This window comes from Notothenia rossii, assembly GCF_949606895.1.
Source record: "Notothenia rossii genome assembly, chromosome: 4".
NCBI classification, from domain to species: Eukaryota; Metazoa; Chordata; class Actinopteri; order Perciformes; family Nototheniidae; genus Notothenia; species Notothenia rossii.
This window is the reverse complement of record NC_136902.1, coordinates 95,845,364-95,864,150: the sequence shown is the minus strand read 5'-3', so window position 1 is coordinate 95,864,150 and position 18,787 is coordinate 95,845,364. Positions and strand designations below refer to the sequence as shown.

General features: G+C 49.1%; 1 protein-coding gene across 1 annotated transcript in view; it reads right to left on the bottom strand.

The window, feature by feature from the left end:
• Positions 1-593: 593 nt before the first annotated feature.
• Positions 594-18,787, bottom strand: part of LOC307034835 (segment polarity protein dishevelled homolog DVL-3-like) — a 30,882-nt gene continuing 12,688 nt past the window's right edge. The window contains exons 4-15 of the mRNA XM_079673761.1: positions 16,910-16,980; positions 16,691-16,826; positions 9,310-9,406; positions 8,941-9,010; positions 8,163-8,302; positions 7,999-8,075; positions 7,772-7,839; positions 7,604-7,684; positions 7,203-7,337; positions 4,999-5,166; positions 2,628-2,747; positions 594-1,014 (exon numbers count right to left, since the gene is read on the bottom strand). Coding sequence (XP_079529887.1) covers positions 749-1,014; positions 2,628-2,747; positions 4,999-5,166; positions 7,203-7,337; positions 7,604-7,684; positions 7,772-7,839; positions 7,999-8,075; positions 8,163-8,302; positions 8,941-9,010; positions 9,310-9,406; positions 16,691-16,826; positions 16,910-16,980 — 1,429 coding nt within the window. The 3' untranslated portion in view covers positions 594-748. The remainder of the gene's footprint in view (positions 1,015-2,627; positions 2,748-4,998; positions 5,167-7,202; positions 7,338-7,603; positions 7,685-7,771; positions 7,840-7,998; positions 8,076-8,162; positions 8,303-8,940; positions 9,011-9,309; positions 9,407-16,690; positions 16,827-16,909; positions 16,981-18,787) is intronic.

The following is an 18,787-nucleotide window of genomic DNA, read 5'->3' as shown; positions in this document are numbered from 1 at the left end:
CCCTGGTCTCCCAGCTGTGTGCGTCACTCTTTAGTGACCCCTGGTCTCCAGCTGTGTGCGTCACTCTTTAGTGTCCCCTGGTCTCCAGCTGTGTGCGTCACTCTTTAGTGTCCCCTAGTCTCCGTTGTGTTTTGACCTTGAATGTTTTCTAAATGCTTCTTCATCTGCACGATGTGACCGGACACTAAAGTGCACGAGTGTCTCTGCACGATGCAGCAAGTCCTTCAGAATAAACCTCGGTACAGAAAACAAACTGGTTTGGGTTAAAGTAGAGGTAAGGGTTTAGGAGAAGATGGAAGTACAGAGGTTACGCTACGTTGTCACTAATAACAGAAATCACAGTGTTCTCTTTTGGTTTGGCTCCAGGTCGCCCCCTCTGTATACAGGTCTGCAGAGCACCTGCAGGTCTGCAGAGCACCTACAGGTCTGCAGAGCACCTGCAGGCCTGCAGAGCACCTACAGGCCTGCAGGTGCTCTGCAGGTGTTCTGCAGAGACCTGCAGAGCACCTGCAGGCCTGCAGAGCACCTACAGACCTGCAGAGTACCTACAGGCCTGCAGGTGCTCTGCAGGCCTGTAGGTGCTCTATATACAGGTCTGTGATGTGTGACAGAGGGGAACACTGAAGTTCAATAAAGGCTCTTCTTAAATAAATGTACAGCTACTTCCTGCTGCAGTCAACCCTCCCTGAATGAGTGAATAAGCGTAAACGTGTCCCTCAGCTGAACGTCTCTACGGTTCGTCATGTGATCACATGACGTCCACAAAGAAATCTGCGGGGTTTCCCATGGCGAGGCAGAAGGACTGACGAGAGGCGGGAAGTTCTCCATCTGGAGGCGGGGGGTCATCTGACTCTCTGTTGCCATGGAGACTGCTGTTGTCGCCGGGGGACACAGCCGCCGCCGGCTGTGTGTCAGGCGACGCGCTCACTTCCTGTTTGGCGGGCTCTGATTGGCCGCTTCGTCCTCGTCCCGCCCTCTGAGCGTCGCTGCAGTTTGAGCCGCTGCTGCGACTTCCTGCAACAGAAACACGTTCAGAAAGAAGCAGATATAGAAACACAACGTGCTGCAGCTTCAGAAAGGAGCAGATATAGAAACACAACGTGCTGCAGCTTCAGAAAGGAGCAGATATAGAAACACAACGTGCTGCAGCTTCAGAAAGAAGCAGATATAGAAACACAAATGTTCCACATGAAGAAACATCTTCATCATCAACACATGCAGCGTTTAGAGAACATTCAGCAGCTTGAGGAGACATGCAGCATTTAGAGGACATTCAGCAGCTTGAGGAGACATGCAGAGTTTAGAGAACATTCAGCAGCTTGAGGACACATGCAGCGTTTAGAGAACATTCAGCAGCTTGAGGAGACATGCAGCGTTTAGAGAACATTCAGCAGCTTGAGAAGACATGCAGCGTTTAGAGAACATTCAGCAGCTTGAGGAGACATGCAGCGTTTAGAGAACATTCAGCAGCTTGAGGAGACATGCAGAGTTTAGAGAACATTCAGCAGCTTGAGGACACATGCAGCGTTTAGAGAACATTCAGCAGCTTGAGGAGACATGCAGCGTTTAGAGAACGTTCAGCAGCTTGAGGAGACATGCAGCGTTTAGAGAACATTCAGCAGCTTGAGGACACATGCAGCGTTTAGAGAACATTCAGCAGCTTGAGGAGACATGCAGCATTTAGAGAACATTCAGCAGCTTGAGGAGACATGCAGCGTTTAGAGAACGTTCAGCAGCTTGAGGAGACATGCAGCGTTTAGAGAACATTCAGCAGCTTGAGGACACATGCAGCGTTTAGAGAACATTCAGCAGCTTGAGGAGACATGCAGCGTTTAGAGAACATTCAGCAGCTTGAGGAGACATGCAGCGTTTAGAGAACATTCAGCAGCTTGAGGAGACATGCAGCGTTTAGAGAACGTTCAGCAGCTTGAGGAGACATGCAGCGTTTAGAGGACATTCAGCAGCTTGAGGAGACATGCAGCGTTTAGAGAACATTCAGCAGCTTGAGGAGACATGCAGCGTTTAGAGAACATTCAGCAGCTTGAGGAGACATGCAGCGTTTAGAGAACATTCAGCAGCTTGAGGAGACATGCAGCGTTTAGAGAACATTCAGCAGCTTGAGGAGACATGCAGCGTTTAGAGAACATTCAGCAGCTTGAGGAGACATGCAGCGTTTAGAGAACATTCAGCAGCTTGAGGAGACATGCAGCGTTTAGAAAACATTCAGAAGCTTGAGGAGACATGCAGCGTTTAGAGAACATTCAGCAACTTGAGGAGACATGCAGCGTTTAGAGAACATTCAGCAACTTGAGGAGACATGCAGCGTTTAGAGAACATTCAGCAGCTTGAGGAGACATGCAGCGTTTAGAGGACATTCAGCAGCTTGAGGAGACATGCAGCGTTTAGAGAACATTCAGCAGCTTGAGGGGACATGCAGCGTTTACTAAAAGCTGCAGAAACCAAAACCAGACAGACACCATTGATGGTCTTATTTGAACAATGTGGTCACATGACTCCTTCTGATGTAAGCTAGCTAGCTAACGTAGCAAACCTAGTCATTTCAGATATACTGACAAACACTGACGTTTAAACTCTGAGACAGAGACAGTTGAAGTGAAACCTCTCACCTTCGCTGTGGGGACTCCCCCCCCAGGAGGGCAGCTGGTAGGGGAAGGCTGGGGGTCTCTGGGGGTCGGGGGGGTCAGACCTGCAGACCTCCGCAGGATCCAGGGTCAGCACTCCCAGCTCTGAGGGGAGAGAAGGGGGGTTAGTACCAGGTACCAATAACACATACTATTACTGTAGTACTACACCAATACATGTATATAGTATTACTGTAGTACTGCGGTAACATCCTGGTCCTTCAGGACTCCAGGTTTGAGCTGAAGACAATCTGTGAACAGACCCTCTTAGTGTTCTGTCCCCACCATGTGGTCACTAGTGGTACTGCAGGTTGAGACATAAACAAACATGATATACATCGCATCGTTTTCTGTTCTACCATTGTATGTAAAAAAAAAAGTACTTTTAATTAAATATGTCTCTAATGGACTAGTTCAGGTGTCCTTGTTGTCTCTAATGGACTCGTTCAGGTGTCCTTGTTGTCTCTAATGGACTCGTTCAGGTGTCCTTGTTGTCTCTAATGGACTCATTCAGGTGTCCTTGTTGTCTCTAATGGACTCGTTCAGGTGTCCTTGTTGTCTCTAATGGACTCGTTCAGGTGTCCTTGTTGTCTCTAATGGACTCGTTCAGGTGTCCTTGTTGTCTCTAATGGACTCGTTCAGGTGTCCTTGTTGTCTCTAATGGACTCGTTCAGGTGTCCTTGTTATCTCTAATGGACTCGTTCAGGTGTCCTTGTTGTCTCTAATGGACTCGTTCAGGTGTCCTTGTTGTCTCTAATGGACTCGTTCAGGGGTCCTTGTTGTCTCTAATGGACTCGTTCAGGTGTCCTTGTTGTCTCTAATGGACTCGTTCAGGTGTCCTTGTTGTCTCTAATGGACTCGTTCAGGTGTCCTTGTTGTCTCTAATGGACTCGTTCAGGTGTCCTTGTTGTCTCTAATGGACTCGTTCAGGTGTCCTTGTTGTCTCTAATGGACTCGTTCAGGTGTCCTTGTTGTCTCTAATGGACTCGTTCAGGTGTCCTTGTTGTCTCTAATGGACTCGTTCAGGTGTCCTTGTTGTCTCTAATGGACTCGTTCAGGTGTCCTTGTTGTCTCTAATGGACTCGTTCAGGTGTCCTTGTTATCTCTAATGGACTCGTTCTGGTGTCCTTGTTGTCTCTAATGGACTCGTTCAGGTGTCCTTGTTGTCTCTAATGGACTCGTTCAGGTGTCCTTGTTGTCTCTAATGGACTCGTTCAGGTGTCCTTGTTCTCTCTAATGGACTCGTTCTGGTGTCCTTGTTGTCTCTAATGGACTCGTTCAGGTGTCCTTGTTGTCTCTAATGGACTCGTTCAGGTGTCCTTGTTGTCTCTAATGGACTAGTTCAGGTGTCCTTGTTATCTCTAATGGACTCGTTCTGGTGTCCTTGTTGTCTCTAATGGACTCGTTCAGGTGTCCTTGTTGTCTCTAATGGACTCGTTCAGGTGTCCTTGTTGTCTCTAATGGACTCGTTCAGGTGTCCTTGTTATCTCTAATGGACTCGTTCAGGTGTCCTTGTTGTCTCTAATGGACTAGTTCAGGTGTCCTTGTTATCTCTAATGGACTCATTCAGGGGTCCTTGTTGTCTCTAATGGACTCGTTCAGGTGTCCTTGTTGTCTCTAATGGACTCATTCAGGTGTCCTTGTTATCTCTAATGGACTCGTTCAGGTGTCCTTGTTATCTCTAATGGACTCGATCAGGTGTCCTTGTTGTCTCTAATGGACTAGTTCAGGTGTCCTTGTTCTCTCTAATGGACTCGTTCAGGTGTCCTTGTTGTCTCTAATGGACTCGTTCAGGTGTCCTTGTTGTCTCTAATGGACTCGTTCAGGTGTCCTTGTTATCTCTAATGGACTCGTTCAGGTGTCCTTGTTGTCTCTAATGGACTAGTTCAGGTGTCCTTGTTATCTCTAATGGACTCGATCAGGTGTCCTTGTTCTCTCTAATGGACTCGTTCAGGTGTCCTTGTTGTCTCTAATGGACTCGTTCAGGTGTCTTTGTTATCTCTAATGGACTCATTCAGGTGTCCTTGTTGTCTCTAATGGACTCGTTCAGGTGTCCTTGTTGTCTCTAATGGACTTGTTCAGGTGTCCTTGTTGTCTCTAATGTACTCGTTCAGGTGTCCTTGTTGTCTCTAATGGACTAGTTCAGGTGTCCTTGTTGTCTCTAATGGACTCGTTCAGGTGTCCTTGTTGTCTCTAATGGACTCATTCAGGTGTCCTTGTTATCTCTAATGGACTCGTTCAGGTGTCCTTGTTGTCTCTAATGGACTAGTTCAGGTGTCCGTGAATCTCTAATGGACTCGTTCAGGTGTCCTTGTTGTCTCTAATGGACTCGTTCAGGGGTCCTTGTTGTCCTCACCTCCGCACAGGTCTCCGAACACGTAGTAGCACTGCTCGGAGAAGGTGACCTTGTTGACGGTGTGCCGGATGAAGCCGGCCTTCAGGAGCGTCCCTGCGAACCTGCGGGCCTCGCGGCGATCCGTGAACCCGTCCACGACCCGGTGCAGCCAGTCCACCACGTCAGAACCTAGGAGACAACAACGTCAGAACCTGGGAGACAACAACGTCAGAACCTGGGAGGCAACAACGTCAGAACCTAGGAGACAACAACGTCAGAACCTGGGAGGCAACAACGTCAGAACCTGGGAGACAACAACGTCAGAACCTGGGAGGCAACAACGTCAGAACCTGGGAGGCAACAACGTCAGAACCTGGGAGACAACAACGTCAGAACCTGGGAGACAACAACGTCAGAACCTGGGAGACAACAACGTCAGAACCTGGGAGACAACAACGTCAGAACCTGGGAGACAACAACGTCAGAACCTGAGAGGCAACAACGTCAGAACCTGGGAGTCTTCATTCCTGAATGAAGACGATTCATCAACTCACTGCAGGGACCTGAAGGATCTGGTCTGGAGGGACTCAGATGCTGAGGCTCATGGGAAATGTAGTATTTAGCAGAGGTGGGAGTAAGCCTCAAGTCTTAACCTACAAGTCTCAAGCAAGTCCCAAGTCACTGTGGTGAGAGTCAAGCAAGTCAAGTCATTTCTCAGAGGCGGAGTTACACGTCGCGCTGCCTCCTGGTGCTGCAGCGATTTCATGAAGTGAAGGAGGGTCCGAGATCGAAATATATCTAAAATAATGTCTGCACAGGTCTGGGTCAGGGTCTCTTGCTGGTTCTGGGTTAGGGTCTGGGTCAGGGTCTCTTGCTGGTTCTGGGTTAGGGTCAGGGTCTCTTGTTGGTTCTGGGTAAGGGTCTTGGTCAGGGTCTCTTGCTGGTTCTGGGTTAGGGTCTGGGTCAAGGTCTCTTGCTGGTTCTGGGTTAGGGTCTGGGTCTCTTGTTGGTTCTGGGTTAGGGTCTGGGTCAGGGTCTCTTGCTGGTTCTGGGTTAGGGTCAGGGTCTCTTGTTGGTTCTGGGTAAGGGTCTTGGTCAGGGTCTCTTGCTGGTTCTGGGTTAGGGTCTGGGTCAAGGTCTCTTGCTGGTTCTGGGTTAGGGTCTGGGTCTCTTACTGGTTCTGGGTTAGGGTCTGGGTCAGGGTCTCTTGCTGGTTCTGGGTTAGGGTCTGGGTCTCTTACTGGTTCTGGGTTAGGGTCTGGGTCTCTTGCTGGTTCTGGGTTAGGGTCTGGGTCTCTTACTGGTTCTGGGTTATGGTCTGGGTCTCTTGCTGGTTCTGGGTTAGGGTCTGGGTCAGGGTCTCTTGCTGGTTCTGGGTTAGGGTCAGGGTCTCTTGTTGGTTCTGGGTAAGGATCTTGGTCAGGGTCTCTTGCTGGTTCTGGGTTAGGGTCTGGGTCAAGGTCTCTTGCTGGTTCTGGGTTAGGGTCTGGGTCTCTTACTGGTTCTGGGTTAGGGTCTGGGTCAGGGTCTCTTGCTGGTTCTGGGTTAGGGTCTGGGTCTCTTACTGGTTCTGGGTTAGGGTCTGGGTCAAGGTCTCTTGCTGGTTCTGGGTTAGGGTCTGGGTCTCTTACTGGTTCTGGGTTAGGGTCTGGGTCTCTTACTGGTTCTGGGTTAGGGTCTGGGTCAGGGTCTCTTGCTGGTTCTGGGTTAGGGTCTGGGTCAAGGTCTCTTGCTGGTTCTGGGTTAGGGTCTGGGTCTCTTGCTGGTTCTGGGTTAGGGTCTGGGTCTCTTACTGGTTCTGGGTTAGGGTCTGGGTCAGGGTCTCTTGCTGGTTCTGGGTTAGGGTCTGGGTCTCTTACTGGTTCTGGGTTAGGGTCTGGGTCAGGGTCTCTTGCTGGTTCTGGGTTAGGGTCTGGGTCAGGGTCTCTTGCTGGTTCTGGGTTAGGGTCTCTTACTGGTTCTGGGTTAGGGTCTGGGTCAGGGTCTCTTGCTGGTTCTGGGTTAGGGTCAGGGTCTGTTGCTGGTTCTGGGTTAGGGTCTGGGTCAGGGTCTCTTGATGGTTCTGGGTTAGGGTCTGGGTCAGGGTCTCTTTCTGGTTCTGGGTTAGGGTCTGGGTCAGGGTCTCTTTCTGGTTCTGGGTTATGGTCTGGGTCTCTTACTGGTTCTGGGTTAGGGTCTGGGTCTCTTACTGGTTCTGGGTTAGGGTCTGGGTCAGGGTCTCTTACCGATGAAGGCGTTGGGGATGGTGATCTTCAGCCACATGCGGTCCCGTACCTCCAGGCCTGACTCCTGATTGGCCATCGCCCTGACGATAGCCGTCATGTCGCTGTGGATGGTGAGCTGGTTGTCCTCGTGAACACCTGGAGGACAGGTGAAGGACAGGCGAGGTTAGAGAGGGACAGACAGGCGAGGTTAGAGAGGGACAGACAGGCGAGGTTAGAGAGGGACAGAGAGGCGAGGTTAAAGAGAGACAGACAGGCGAGGTTAGAGAGGGACAGACAGGCGAGGTTAGAGAGGGACAGACAGGCGAGGTTAGAGAGGGACAGACAGGCGAGGTTAGAGAGGGGCGGACAGGTGTTGGACAGGTGATGGATGGACAGGTACAGGTGTTGGAAAGGTGTCTCACCGTAGTGGGGGGGCAGCCTCCCTGTCATGGCGGCAGTGTGAGACACCCAGGCTGCCGGGTCGATGGGACGCACCGGCTCACCTGCGGGGGGGGGGGGGGGGAGGACGTTAGCATTAGCATTAGCATGGGGGGTAAACACAGTGAATCTGCAGGTGAGAGGGGACTCACTTCTGGGCAGAGAGAAGCAGCCTCGAGGGGACGGGTCCCAGCACTTAGCCACCGTCAACGTCACTGGACTGAGGACAGACAGAAAGACAGAGAGACAGAGAGACAGAGATGACTTGGAGTACAAGTAACAGAAACAATATACTACCAAATACTTATAGTAGTAGTAGTAAGAGCAGTAGTAACAGTAATTGTAATACTTATAGTAGGAGTATTAGTAGAGGTGTTACCCTGGCTTGTGGACGATGTCTCTGAGGACTCGGACTGCGTCGTCGTTGCTCATGTTCTCAAAGTTAATGTCGTTCACCTGACACACACACACAAGTATTATCAATAGTATTTGCAGTATTAGTATCAGTAGTACTAGTATGAGTAGTACTAGTATCAGTAATACCTGCAGCAGCATATCCCCCGGCTCGATGCGTCCGTCCGCTGCCACGGCTCCGCCCTTCATGATGGAGCCGATATAAATACCTCCGTCTCCTCTGTCGTTACTCTGACCCACTATACTGATGCCCAGGAAGTTATACCTCTCTGAGGACAGACAGGGAGACAGGGGGACAGGGAGAGAGACAGGGAGACAGGGAGGTAGACAGACAGGGAGAGAGTGAGACAGACAGGGAGACATGGGGACAGGGAGAGAGACAGGGAGAGAGACAGGGAGACAGGGAGGGAGAGGGAGACAGACAGACAGACAGGTAAACTGTGAGGTGATGTGAGACAGGTACATTAAATCAGGACGCTTCTTATTCTTCAGGCACTTCCTATACAGGCACTTCCTGTCCAGACACTTCCTGTCCAGGCACTTCCTGTCCAGACACTTTCTGTTCAGACACTTCCTGTCCAGGCACTTTCTGTCCAGAAACTTCCTGTCCAGACACTTCCTGTCCGGGCACTTCCTGTCCAGACACTTCCTGTACAGGCACTTCCTGTCCAGACACTTCCTGTCCGGGCACTTCCTGTCCAGACACTTCCTGTACAGGCACTTCCTGTCCAGACACTTCCTGTCCAGACACTTCCTGTCCAGGCACTTCCGGTCCAGACACTTCCTGTCCAGACACTTCCTGTCCGGGCACTTCCTGTCCAGACACTTCCTGTCCAGACACTTCCTGCAGGCCCTTCTTACACACAGCCTTTCTTTATTAAACATGATCATATCCAGTTAGACTTACCCATGTTGAGGGTCACCGTGACGACGTTCAGAGACATGGTGGAGTCAGTGACACTGCTGAAAGACACCGACTGAGAGAGAGAGGGCACTGTTAGAGTGTGTGTGTGTGTGTGTGTGTGTATCTGTGTGTGTGTGTGTGTGTGTGTGTGTGTGTGTGTGTGTGTATCTGTGTGTGTGTGTGTGTGTGTGTGTGTGTGTGTCTGTGTGTGTGTGTGTGTGTGTGTGTGTGTGTGTGTGTGTGTGTGTATCTGTGTGTGTGTGTGTGTGTGTGTGTGTGTGTGTGTGTGTGTGTGTGTGTGTGTGTGTGTGTGTGTGTGTCTGTGTGTGTGTGTGTGTGTGTGTGTGTGTTTGTGTGTGTGTGAGTGTGTACCCTCTCCATGCGAGGTTGTGTTTTTGGTTTCCGATGGCGACGGCGTTGTCGCCTCACGAGTCTCGGCGAGGAGCTGCTCTGCCCTGATTGGCTGAACCTGGAGTGACATCACAGGAACACAGAGCTCTGAGACTCAGAGAGAATTGAAGCGTTGGAGAGGAGCAGGGTTTTCTGGCATCACGTTTAGAGCAGACTGATATGAGATGGAGCTCCTGGTCAATCACATGGATTATTATCATTACAAAGATTTCACCTATATACATATATTATATTAAACAAGCTGTCCAAAATGTACTATTATAATATACATAAATAACATAGATAAAGTAATACAATTGTAGTAAAAAATGTCATATTTAGAGACGATGAGAAATCTAAAACAATTTAAATATATTTTCTACTCAAATAGGGAAAAGATAAACAAGTATAACTTACAATATAATTAGCAAATAAATTACAATAACATCAGGGAAATATAAGAATAAAAACAAACCTTTGAAAAAAAGATTAAAAACCTAAAAAATATAAAGATAAATAATAATAATAATAGTAATATTATAATAATAATAATAGTAATAATAAAATATCCAGCCCGGACGCTGTGAGCGGTTTGATTCCTCTGTAACGCTGAGCCGCTCGGACAGGAACTCATTACTCTCTCTCAGCGGGGACTCTTTTATCTGCGGCACAATGAGTAGCTGCTGCGCCGCCACATGACCCGCAGCAGCCAATCAGAGCGCAGCTGCTGAACAGGTTTACTAGAGCAGAAGAAGAGGACCGGAGGGCCTTCAGCAACCGACCAATCAGAGCGCGGCTGATGAGGTCACTCCGTCACATGACCAGGATGTTTAGAGCAACCATAGGAAGCAACATCAGTGAACATTTACATTCTGTTAGATAAGGAGTGTGATTGGCTCTGTGACCAGTATGTGTTGTTAGCGTAGCTTAGCATCAAAGGTCCTCTATTACAGTGGTTCTCAAACTCTTTTCAATCATGTACCCCCTTTGAAAAAAGATTCAGCCCAGTTCCCCCTGATCAGCGCTAACACATTTTGTATGGGGAGAAAGCCTAGAGAGAGGCTGAGCTCCATCAGAGTCTGAGTTACTGAACAACAACCTGAGCTCCATCAGAGTCAGAGTTACTGAACAACAACCTGAGCTCCATCAGAGTCAGAGTTACTGAACAACAACCTGAGGCTGAGCTCCATCAGAGTCAGAGTTACTGAACAACAACCTGAGCTCCATCAGAGTCTGAGTTACTGAACAACAACCTGAGCTCCATCAGAGTCTGAGTTACTGAACAACAACCTGAGCTCCATCAGAGTCTGAGTTACTGAACAACAACCTGAGCTCCATCAGAGTCTGAGTCACTGAACAACAACCTGAGGCTGAGCTCCATCAGAGTCAGAGTTACTGAACAACAACCTGAGCTCCATCAGAGTCTGAGTTACTGAACAACAACCTGAGCTCCATCAGAGTCTGAGTTACTGAACAACAACCTGAGCTCCATCAGAGTCAGAGTTACTGAACAACAACCTGAGCTCCATCAGAGTCTGAGTTACTGAACAACAACCTGAGCTCCATCAGAGTCTGAGTTACTGAACAACAACCTGAGCTCCATCAGAGTCTGAGTTACTGAACAACAGCCTGAGGCTGAGCTCCATCAGAGTCTGAGTTACTGAACAACAACCTGAGCTCCATCAGAGTCTGAGTTACTGAACAACAACCTGAGGCTGAGCTCCATCAGAGTCAGAGTTACTGAACAACAACCTGAGGCTGAGCTCCATCAGAGTCTGAGTTACTGAACAACAACCTGAGCTCCATCAGAGTCTGAGTTACTGAACAACAACCTGAGGCTGAGCTCCATCAGAGTCTGAGTTACTGAACAACAACCTGAGCTCCATCAGAGTCAGAGTTACTGAACAACAACCTGAGCTCCATCAGAGTCTGAGTTACTGAACAACAACCTGAGCTCCATCAGAGTCTGAGTTACTGAACAACAACCTGAGCTCCATCAGAGTCTGAGTTACTGAACAACAACCTGAGCTCCATCAGAGTCAGAGTTACTGAACAACAACCTGAGCTCCATCAGAGTCTGAGTTACTGAACAACAACCTGAGCTCCATCAGAGTCTGAGTTACTGAACAACAACCTGAGCTCCATCAGAGTCTGAGTTACTGAACAACAACCTGAGCTCCATCAGAGTCTGAGTTACTGAACAACAGCCTGAGGCTGAGCTCCATCAGAGTCAGAGTTACTGAACAACAACCTGAGGCTGAGCTCCATCAGAGTCTGAGTTACTGAACAACAACCTGAGCTCCATCAGAGTCAGAGTTACTGAACAACAACCTGAGACTGAGCTCCATCAGAGTCTGAGTTACTGAACAACAACCTGAGCTCTATCAGAGTCAGAGTTACTGAACAACAACCTGAGGCTGAGCTCCATCAGAGTCTGAGTTACTGAACAACAACCTGAGCTCCATCAGAGTCTGAGTTACTGAACAACAACCTGAGCTCCATCAGAGTCAGAGTCACTGAACAACAACCTGAGGCTGAGCTCCATCAGAGTCAGAGTTACTGAACAACAACCTGAGCTCCATCAGAGTCAGAGTTACTGAACAACAACCTGAGCTCCATCAGAGTCTGAGTTACTGAACAACAACCTGAGCTCCATCAGAGTCTGAGTTACTGAACAACAACCTGAGCTCCATCAGAGTCTGAGTTACTGAACAACAACCTGAGGCTGAGCTCCATCAGAGTCAGAGTTACTGAACAACAACCTGAGCTCCATCAGAGTCAGAGTTACTGAACAACAACCTGAGCTCCATCAGAGTCTGAGTTACTGAACAACAACCTGAGCTCCATCAGAGTCTGAGTTACTGAACAACAACCTGAGGCTGAGCTCCATCAGAGTCAGAGTTACTGAACAACAACCTGAGCTCCATCAGAGTCTGAGTTACTGAACAACAACCTGAGCTCCATCAGAGTCTGAGTTACTGAACAACAACCTGAGCTCCATCAGAGTCAGAGTTACTGAACAACAACCTGAGCTCCATCAGAGTCTGAGTTACTGAACAACAACCTGAGCTCCATCAGAGTCTGAGTTACTGAACAACAACCTGAGCTCCATCAGAGTCTGAGTTACTGAACAACAACCTGAGCTCCATCAGAGTCTGAGTTACTGAACAACAACCTGAGCTCCATCAGAGTCAGAGTTACTGAACAACAACCTGAGCTCCATCAGAGTCTGAGTTACTGAACAACAACCTGAGCTCCATCAGAGTCTGAGTTACTGAACAACAACCTGAGCTCCATCAGAGTCAGAGTTACTGAACAACAACCTGAGCTCCATCAGAGTCTGAGTTACTGAACAACAACCTGAGCTCCATCAGAGTCTGAGTTACTGAACAACAACCTGAGCTCCATCAGAGTCAGAGTTACTGAACAACAACCTGAGGCTGAGCTCCATCAGAGTCTGAGTTACTGAACAACAACCTGAGCTCCATCAGAGTCTGAGTTACTGAACAACAACCTGAGCTCCATCAGAGTCTGAGTTACTGAACAACAACCTGAGCTCCATCAGAGTCAGAGTTACTGAACAACAACCTGAGCTCCATCAGAGTCTGAGTTACTGAACAACAACCTGAGCTCCATCAGAGTCTGAGTTACTGAACAACAACCTGAGCTCCATCAGAGTCAGAGTTACTGAACAACAACCTGAGCTCCATCAGAGTCAGAGTTACTGAACAACAACCTGAGGCTGAGCTCCATCAGAGTCTGAGTTACTGAACAACAACCTGAGGCTGAGCTCCATCAGAGTCTGAGTTACTGAACAACAACCTGAGCTCCATCAGAGTCAGAGTTACTGAACAACAACCTGAGGCTGAGCTCCATCAGAGTCTGAGTTACTGAACAACAACCTGAGGCTGAGCTCCATCAGAGTCAGAGTTACTGAACAACAACCTGAGCTCCATCAGAGTCTGAGTTACTGAACAACAACCTGAGCTCCATCAGAGTCAGAGTTACTGAACAACAACCTGAGCTCCATCAGAGTCTGAGTTACTGAACAACAACCTGAGCTCCATCAGAGTCTGAGTTACTGAACAACAACCTGAGCTCCATCAGAGTCTGAGTTACTGAACAACAACCTGAGACTGAGCTCCATCAGAGTCTGAGTTACTGAACAACAACCTGAGCTCCATCAGAGTCTGAGTTACTGAACAACAACCTGAGCTCCATCAGAGTCTGAGTTACTGAACAACAACCTGAGCTCCATCAGAGTCAGAGTTACTGAACAACAACCTGAGGCTGAGCTCCATCAGAGTCTGAGTTACTGAACAACAACCTGAGCTCCATCAGAGTCAGAGTTACTGAACAACAACCTGAGACTGAGCTCCATCAGAGTCTGAGTTACTGAACAACAACCTGAGCTCCATCAGAGTCAGAGTTACTGAACAACAACCTGAGGCTGAGCTCCATCAGAGTCAGAGTCACTGAACAACAACCTGAGCTCCATCAGAGTCTGAGTTACTGAACAACAACCTGAGCTCCATCAGAGTCAGAGTCACTGAACAACAACCTGAGGCTGAGCTCCATCAGAGTCAGAGTTACTGAACAACAACCTGAGCTCCATCAGAGTCTGAGTTACTGAACAACAACCTGAGCTCCATCAGAGTCTGAGTTACTGAACAACAACCTGAGCTCCATCAGAGTCAGAGTTACTGAACAACAACCTGAGCTCCATCAGAGTCTGAGTTACTGAACAACAACCTGAGGCTGAGCTCCATCAGAGTCAGAGTTACTGAACAACAACCTGAGCTCCATCAGAGTCAGAGTTACTGAACAACAACCTGAGCTCCATCAGAGTCTGAGTTACTGAACAACAACCTGAGCTCCATCAGAGTCTGAGTTACTGAACAACAACCTGAGGCTGAGCTCCATCAGAGTCAGAGTTACTGAACAACAACCTGAGCTCCATCAGAGTCTGAGTTACTGAACAACAACCTGAGCTCCATCAGAGTCAGAGTTACTGAACAACAACCTGAGGCTGAGCTCCATCAGAGTCTGAGTTACTGAACAACAACCTGAGCTCCATCAGAGTCAGAGTTACTGAACAACAACCTGAGCTCCATCAGAGTCAGAGTTACTGAACAACAACCTGAGCTCCATCAGAGTCTGAGTTACTGAACAACAACCTGAGCTCCATCAGAGTCAGAGTTACTGAACAACAACCTGAGGCTGAGCTCCATCAGAGTCTGAGTTACTGAACAACAACCTGAGCTCCATCAGAGTCTGAGTTACTGAACAACAACCTGAGCTCCATCAGAGTCTGAGTTACTGAACAACAACCTGAGCTCCATCAGAGTCAGAGTTACTGAACAACAACCTGAGCTCCATCAGAGTCTGAGTTACTGAACAACAACCTGAGCTCCATCAGAGTCTGAGTTACTGAACAACAACCTGAGCTCCATCAGAGTCTGAGTTACTGAACAACAACCTGAGGCTGAGCTCCATCAGAGTCTGAGTTACTGAACAACAACCTGAGCTCCATCAGAGTCAGAGTTACTGAACAACAACCTGAGCTCCATCAGAGTCTGAGTTACTGAACAACAACCTGAGGCTGAGCTCCATCAGAGTCAGAGTTACTGAACAACAACCTGAGCTCCATCAGAGTCTGAGTTACTGAACAACAACCTGAGGCTGAGCTCCATCAGAGTCTGAGTTACTGAACAACAACCTGAGCTCCATCAGAGTCAGAGTTACTGAACAACAACCTGAGGCTGAGCTCCATCAGAGTCTGAGTTACTGAACAACAACCTGAGCTCCATCAGAGTCTGAGTTACTGAACAACAACCTGAGCTCCATCAGAGTCTGAGTTACTGAACAACAACCTGAGGCTGAGCTCCATCAGAGTCTGAGTTACTGAACAACAACCTGAGCTCCATCAGAGTCAGAGTTACTGAACAACAACCTGAGCTCCATCAGAGTCTGAGTTACTGAACAACAACCTGAGGCTGAGCTCCATCAGAGTCTGAGTTACTGAACAACAACCTGAGCTCCATCAGAGTCAGAGTTACTGAACAACAACCTGAGCTCCATCAGAGTCTGAGTTACTGAACAACAACCTGAGGCTGAGCTCCATCAGAGTCAGAGTCACTGAACAACAACCTGAGCTCCATCAGAGTCTGAGTTACTGAACAACAACCTGAGCTCCATCAGAGTCTGAGTTACTGAACAACAACCTGAGCTCCATCAGAGTCAGAGTCACTGAACAACAACCTGAGCTCCATCAGAGTCTGAGTTACTGAACAACAACCTGAGCTCCATCAGAGTCAGAGTCACTGAACAACAACCTGAGCTCCATCAGAGTCTGAGTTACTGAACAACAACCTGAGGCTGAGCTCCATCAGAGTCAGAGTCACTGAACAACAACCTGAGCTCCATCAGAGTCTGAGTCACTGAACAACAACCTGAGCTCCATCAGAGTCTGAGTTACTGAACAACAACCTGAGCTCCATCAGAGTCAGAGTCACTGAACAACAACCTGAGCTCCATCAGAGTCAGAGTTACTGAACAACAACCTGAGCTCCATCAGAGTCAGAGTCACTGAACAACAACCTGAGCTCCATCAGAGTCAGAGTTACTGAACAACAACCTGAGACTGAGCTCCATCAGAGTCAGAGTTACTGAACAACAACCTGAGCTCCATCAGAGTCAGAGTCACTGAACAACAACCTGAGCTCCATCAGAGTCAGAGTTACTGAACAACAACCTGAGCTCCATCAGAGTCAGAGTCACTGAACAACAACCTGAGCTCCATCAGAGTCAGAGTTACTGAACAACAACCTGAGGCTGAGCTCCATCAGAGTCTGAGTTACTGAACAACAACCTGAGCTCCATCAGAGTCAGAGTTACTGAACAACAACCTGAGGCTGAGCTCCATCAGAGTCTGAGTTACTGAACAACAACCTGAGCTCCATCAGAGTCAGAGTTACTGAACAACAACCTGAGGCTGAGCTCCATCAGAGTCTGAGTTACTGAACAACAACCTGAGCTCCATCAGTGTCTGAGTTACTGAAACAACAACCCCCCCCCCCCCCCCCCCCCCCCCTTATCACCTGAATCTCCTCTAGAGCACCATTGAGTTCTTTGTAACCAAATGTCTCTCAGAGGGGCGTGGGGAGGGGCTCCTTATTTTCATCTAAAGGAACAGACAGAGAATCAGCACTTTGGAAACAGGGCTGAAACAGAGGGGATTATGGGTAATGCTGCAATGATCTGTTTGGGGTTTCAGCCAATCAGAGACAGGCTCTGGATGTATCAATCAAAGTGTGAGTTTATGATAAATAGATGATCTATAATAATGAAAGCGTCCACTGACCGTCCTCCGGAGTCCTCCGACGAACAGAAGCTGCTCGTCTCTAATTGGCTGCTCTGCTGGGAGCTGTCTCCTCCTCCTGTTGGCCCCGCCCCCTTCACCACAGCTGATGGGTGGGCGTGGCCATTCAGACGTTCACCTGCAGAGAGAGCGGCCAATCAGAGGCTCAAAAACCAAACGCTGCTTTAACAGGAAGCAACAGGAACAGGAAGTGAGTCTCACCTCGCTCTTCTTCTGCCGTAAACACTGATCTGACCTCCGACCCCCGAACCTCCTCCTGACAGACAGCAGCACTGAGAGACAGACAGGTGAGAGACAGACAGGTGAGAGACAGACAGGTGAGAGACAGACAGGTGAGAAAGGTGAGAGACAGACAGGTGAGACAGGTGAGAGACAGACAGGTGAGACAGGTGAGACAGGTGAGAGACAGACAGGTGAGACACAGACAGGTGAGACAGGTGAGAGACAGACAGGTGAGACAGGTGAGAGACATACAGGTGAGACAGGTGAGAGACAGACAGGTGAGAGACAGACAGGTGAGACAGGTGAGAGACAGACAGGTGAGAGACAGACAGGTGAGACACGTTAGAGACAGACAGGTGAGACAGGTGAGGGACAGACAGGTGAGGGACATACAGGTGAGACAGGTGAGAGACAGACAGGTGAGAGACATACAGGTGAGACAGGTGAGAGACAGACAGGTGAGAGACAGACAGGTGAGACACGTGAGAGACAGACAGGTGAGACAGGTGAGGGACATACAGGTGAGGGACAGACAGTTGAGAGACAGACAGGTGAGAGGCAGACAGGTGAGACAGGTGAGAGACAGACAGGTGAGAGACAGACAGGTGAGACAGGTGAGAGACAGACAGGTGAGAGACAGACAGGTGAGACAGGTGAGAGACAGACAGGTGAGAGACAGACAGGTGAGACAGGTGAGAGACAGACAGGTGAGACAGGTGAGAGACAGACAGGTGAGAGACAGACAGGTGAGACAGGTGAGAGACAGACAGGTGAGAGACAGACAGGTGAGACAGGTGAGAGACAGACAGGTGAGAGACAGACAGGTGAGACAGGTGAGAGACAGACAGGTGAGACAGACAGGTGAGGGACAGACAGGTGAGAGACAGACAGGTGAGGGACAGACAGGTAGAGAAAGACAGGTGAGACAGTTGAGGAACAGACAGTTAGAGTAAGACAGGTGAGACAGGTGAGGGACAGAAAGGTAGAGTAAGACAGGTGAGGGACAGACAGGTGAGACAGGTGAGGGACAGACAGTTGGAGTAAGACAGGTGAGTGACAGACAGGTGAGACAGGTGAGGGACAGACAGGTGAGACAGGTGAGGGACAGACAGTTGGAGTAAGACAGGTGAGTGACAGACAGGTGAGACAGGTGAGGGACAGACAGGTAGAGTAAGACAGGCGAGGGACAGACAGTTAGAGTAAGACAGGTGAGGGACAGACAGGTAGAGGAAGACAGGTGAGACAGTTGAGGGACAGACAGTTAGAGTAAGACAGGTGAGAGACAGACAGGTAGAGTAAGACAGGTGAGACAGGTGAGGGACAGACAGGTGAAACAGGTGAGGGACGGACAGTTAGAGTAAGACAGGTGAGAGACAGACAGGTAGAGGAAGACAGGTGAGACAGTTGAGGGACAAACAGTTAGAGTGAATCAGGTGAGGGACAGACAGGTGAGACAGGTGAGGGACAGAAAGGTAGAGTAAGACAGGTGAGGGACAGACATGTGAGGGACAGACAGGTAGATTAAGACAGGTGAGGGACAGACAGGTGAGACAGGTGAGGGACAGACAGGTAGAGTAAGACAGGTGAGACAGGTGATGGACAGACAGGTGGAGTAAGACAGGTGAGACAGGTGAGGGACAGATAGGTGAGACAGGTGAGGGACAGACAGGTAGAGTAAGACAGGTGAGCGACAGACAGGTAGAGTAAGACAGGTGAGACAGGTGATGGACAGACAGGTGAGACAGGTGAGGGACATACAGTTAGAGTATGACAGGTGAGAGAGGTGAGGGACAGACAGGTGAGGGACATACAGGTAGAGGAAGACAGATGAGACAGGTGAGGGACAGACAGTTAGAG